General features: G+C 29.8%; 1 protein-coding gene across 1 annotated transcript in view; it reads left to right on the forward strand.

Annotated features, from left to right (window-relative positions):
• The first annotated feature begins 833 nt into the window (after positions 1-833).
• Positions 834-5,325, forward strand: part of LOC111630129 (nose resistant to fluoxetine protein 6-like) — a 35,059-nt gene continuing 30,567 nt past the window's right edge. Inside the window, exons 1-3 of the mRNA XM_023374156.1 lie at positions 834-980; positions 2,486-2,579; positions 3,363-3,446. Coding sequence (XP_023229924.1) covers positions 959-980; positions 2,486-2,579; positions 3,363-3,446 — 200 coding nt within the window. The 5' untranslated portion in view covers positions 834-958. The remainder of the gene's footprint in view (positions 981-2,485; positions 2,580-3,362; positions 3,447-5,325) is intronic.

Consider the following 5,325-nt stretch of genomic DNA (forward strand, 5'->3'; position numbering starts at 1 on the left):
CGATCTTACCCCGCTAGTCATGATTTCGAAACATTAAGTACAACCCTGAGAACAGAATGCCAAGCCACGATCTGGCCACGTGAATAAGTTGAAGTTACATCCTTCTAACAGGAAAAGTAACTTTCGTTATCATGGAATTATAACAAAACCTGCCAATTCAATATAAATGGAAAAAAAAATATTATATGGAATTGAACGAAAATGAAAATTTGCTTGATAATTCAACTACGCTTGTTGGAGAACAATAAAAACACTACTCTCAACAAGCTACCAATGAAACTCAACTGCCTAACCTATAAACAAAGTTTTTTTTAATTTGTTTTTTAAAAAAAAGCGCTTGACAAACTTGCCCCGCATGCCGAAGTTGCCCCGATCTCCCCTAACCTGTTTAGTAAATACCCAGGATTTTTCCTATTCTGTTAGAACACTCCGTCCAATATCGCGCTTTTTCTTTGTCTGTTGACTCGAGCGATGTAGCGAGGAGGTGCTGTATTTCCCAAATTGAAGAAATTGTTAAAGGAAATATATTAAAGTTCAGAAGGAAATATTTTTATATTTTGAGGAAATTTGTTTATTTTTTTAACTATTTTATATTTTGTCCATTTCTGAAACTATTTCAACGCAGCTCGTATCTGAAAACGAAGTTTAATTAAATTAAGATTAAATCCAAAATTTCATGAGATTTTTCAGTTGTTCAAAATTCAGTTCTGAGTTTTATTATACCAAATTGACAATATATTTGATATATTTATTATTTTTTAAAAAGTTTTAATTTTATCTGAATTGTTTATTCTGATTACAACTAATTTTAGATACTACCATGAAGAATTTGATCTCCGTTTCCTTGTATCAGTCAATTAGTAAACTACAGTCTCATTGTGTTGGAGAGAAAACTGCTGCGTTTTGTGGAATTAAGTTTCATATAATCTGCATAATAATTTTTGAGCACATTACTGTAATGGTCTCTTATGGAACAGTAGGTAAGTTTGTCTATTGCTTTTACACGTTGCAATTTTGAAACTTTGTTTAAAAATTTATTGCTGCACCTTGCAAACTATATGAGTGACTACAGTTTAAAACATGGAACTGTGAGCTGTGGTTACTTTTACCGAACCACAGCTGCTTTCTGTTGCTTAGTACAAACCAGCAAAAAATATGTTTAATACTGACATAAGAAAATTTTTATAAATCAACGAGAGTTGTGAATACAGTGTTTGTATTTCATAATATTTACAGACAGTAAGAAATGAAACACTAAAGAATACAGTAGNGTCTGGTGTCCCCCGATGTTCGCTTCGCGGTATCCTCTTGATGTTCCGCCTCACTGAGTCCGCGTGATGTTCCGCCTCGCTGTGTTTGCCCCGAGGTTCAAGTGTGACCCCTTTTTATTTCCGTCCTGAGAGGAGAAAAGTTCGGGGAACTATCTGACGCATTTCCATGTAAGTTCACCCGGGTCCCTTTCTGACAATTAGTATATACATTTCTGTAGATTTATTACTTCTTCTATCCGGTATTTTCACTCTTTCTAACTCATAAATTCGATAACAGTTCTCAAACTAACAGAATTAATTGCTGGATGTGACTAAGGTTAAGATATGTAATGCAATTTTTGTAATAATTGTTCACTTGGTGGGTCATCCGATCGGTTTTATCATCGTTAAAATCAGACGAAGTAGGAAGTGTGTGGGTTGTGTTTTTTCTCTCATGTCCGAAAGGGTTAAAAAGTCATCTCTTCAAGTGACAGAAAAGTGAAAATATAATGATATGTAAAATTTATCGAAGCTCGAAAATTCACGCTAGAGCTCCAATTCTCACATAATCCTAATTAACAAGCATAATTCATAATCGCTTAATTCCTGACAGACTTAATTTGTTGTTATTGTTATTATCTTATTGCTAAGAATACAATCATATGTTAATTTATAAAAATACCGTAAATTTCTGCGTATAAATGCAGAAAATTTAGAAAACTGAAAATAATTACTTTTTACAATCCACAAACCTGTGTGCTGTATCTTACACATCAAAGTGTCATTGAAAACATGACACACAGTGCGGTTACTATAATATTCTAATGATAATCCTACTGTAATTAAAAATAATAATAATAATAATAAATTTTAATAAGAAAATATCATAACAGATGTCGGTATAAGATAAGAATGGTAAAACAAACTCGTTATTCAGAAAAAGAAATCAGTACAAGATATATTCCTTATTCTGTATACCTGATTCCATTAAAACTAAAAACTGAAAAAAATATTAATTCAGGAATGTTTTTAGGGCAAAAACCTATAAAAATCTATAAAAGAAGAGAAAAATATAAGCATACAAACTATAAGTAAGAAACATATTATAAATCCTCCTCACTACATACTAACATGCAAAATATTTTTGTTTTGCATTTTAAAAATCGCCGTTCCCACACAATTATTTATTTTTTGTTTTTATTTCTTTTTTTAATTAAAACTATTTTTTTATATAGAAAAATTACAGAATATTCCAGAGTTGTTCAGCTACGTTTTTGTGGAAATAGCCTTTTCTGATAAAATAATGATCGAAATTTTTTTCTTTATCAGGTAAATACCTCGATATTAATATAATGTATTTTACTAAAATTAATACTACAACATTCGTTCAAATCTTCATGTAGAATTTACAGTAGTTAGGTTACATATATACGTAACAATCATAATTATATCTAGATTTATATTTAGTTATTTTTATGATAAAATTATCTAACGAAATTCTTAAACTGTTTATAAACGATTATAAACTTAATAAAATTATGACAAATTCGTTCAAATACTGAATTATTTTACTAGATTCTTACAACAATTTATACTTAGTACATTCTGAATGTTTGCCACTTTTCAGAGAAACCATTGAGTTGTGCCAATCAGTGGTGCAAACAAATGAACTATTTAAAACCAACGGTACAGTAACATGAAATAAGGTCAATTCCTCCTTTAGAAATTATTATATAATTGTATTCAGTAACATTAACCGTACTTACACATACACAGATAAAGTCTTTAAAAAGTAGAATGATTCATTTAAATTATTCTGCGAATTTTAAGCAGGCGCTGCAAATTAGAAGGCAAATTATGTCATTATTATTGACTATAAAAACAAACATGTTTAAAAAACTTGATTGTAGTAAATTAACTGATCTGATATTTGATTTAAATCGTATATATTTGATGCTACTGAAACGAAATCCCGCAGTCGCCATTGTGTCATAAATAATTTCAAAACGCAGGATTTGATAACATGTTAATTAATTATTATTATTTAGTTATACACTATTATTAAAATAATTAGAATTAAAATTAATCTGAAAGACATTTCAAAATTTTTAGTGCTTTCCTTCTGTCGTATAATAACCAGAAAAATGTAAAGTGTGCTATGGACATTTGCGTGTTAATAAAGAAGAAAACCATCAGGTTAGAGAATTTTATAATATTTATTTAAAACTTTAATAATTCTTTATATGTATTAAGAAGTTGTTTAGATATAAAAATGAATGTAAAAGTGTTCCAGATAATTTAGNTATCTACAATTAAACAATAGATAGAAATTACAAAACTTAATTTGTGAAGACATTATTGCGTACATAATGTTACCATTATTGAGAATATCTACTACAGTAGAGACTCGAAAACTCGGCCTAATGTGGACCGAAGGGCGGCCAAGTTTGTGAAAATGCCGGGTTATCGGGAATGGGGTTAAAAAAATAAGTATGAGTGTTTCCTCAGAAAATACTGTACTGTACTTGTATATATTGTTTACTTGAGAATACAACAGAGAATAAACTGCCCCAATACCCTTAAAAAAAGGAAAAGTACGTCTTTCATGAAGGCATAAAGCCTTTACTACATGAAAATGAAAATTAATGAATACACTGTGTACAGTAATTTACCTGATAAGACAGACCTCAGAAAAATACTTTATGAGGCATAAAGCTGTCTTTATCATAAAAATTAATTAACTAAAGATTTTTTTACCCTGCCAGGGTATGGCCTAGTTTTCCGGAGTGCCGGGTTATCGAGTGCCGAGTTTTTGAGGCTCTACTGTACTAGCATGGCCATTAAATACAAGAAAAGCAGAATTGACGGAATTTCTATAAAATTAACTGATATTTTTTACAGGTCGTTCTTCGCTTTCTTCTCAAGTTGGGTTGTCCTAGCAACAGTGGTCGAAACATTCATGGATTTAGGCATTATCTCCTCAAGTGGTAAAATAGGTCAGAGTAAAATCTTAAATTTATAATAATTAAATAAATTGTAAGTAAAATAATTACTTACTAATTATTCGTTCTATAACAGTATATAATTCTTTATTTTATTATAAAAAATAAAATAAAACAAACTTATACAATACGTAGAAATTACGATTTTTTAAAAAGGCTTTGTATAAGATTATTTCGTAGTTGTAAAAAAATTACATTAAATCTCTTGAATCCTTAAAATTTCTCTTCAATTATAGAAAGCTTAAAAGAGTAAACAGTAATCACATTGAACTTAAAATATAGTATAAAATGCATATTAACTGAATTATGCTTTGCTTTAAAGAAGTAGTGTAAGCAACATTGGCCAAGCTAGACTAAAACAATTACAAATGAGGTGTATTAAGAAGAAATGAAGAACCATTGTTATTGTTGTCGGTCTTTCTTCCCTGTGGAATCTAATGGCCTTGTTCTTATACTCGTCGTCAGTTCGGCTAATCTCGATAGGGATGACCCATGAGAAGACACGTCTGGAACAGACTATTTCCAAAAAGTTACTGGAGGAATTCGACCAGCCAAAATTGGATTTCGGGTTACCCATCAACACAGAGAGATGTCTTAACTTTTACATTTGATTTAATTCAATAATTTTCAGCAGAAAATGTTCGAATTCCTAAAATCTGTAGTAAAATTCTAACAATATCTTTCACTGCAAAATTTTCGCATATCAAAAATAATTTCGCTCTTCATCAAAAGCTCAGTTTAATTAAACCGTTATACATATTAAATCACGAAATAGATATCATGACCCTTCTTGCAGAAAATTTTATTTTTATAGTTCGAATGTTCGAATTTTCTGACAAACACAAATCAGGTAGTGTTTTCATAAGTGTAAGAAATTCATATGATATTTTACACACATATCAGTCTCTAGAAAGCAAAAAACACACATCTAGCAAATGAAATCATTTTACAAGTAATGACATATAATCTCGATTTCAAAAATCTTTTCTGTCTGAATAGAGTGAAAACACGTTGTAAAAAGAGCATTTCAATAAAAAAATGTTTTAAATGTAATTTAGCGAAAAAACTGTATC

Source organism: Centruroides sculpturatus, unplaced genomic scaffold, assembly GCF_000671375.1.
Source record: "Centruroides sculpturatus isolate CEXI.00-Female unplaced genomic scaffold, Cexi_2.0 scaffold540, whole genome shotgun sequence".
NCBI lineage: Eukaryota > Metazoa > Arthropoda > Arachnida > Scorpiones > Buthidae > Centruroides > Centruroides sculpturatus.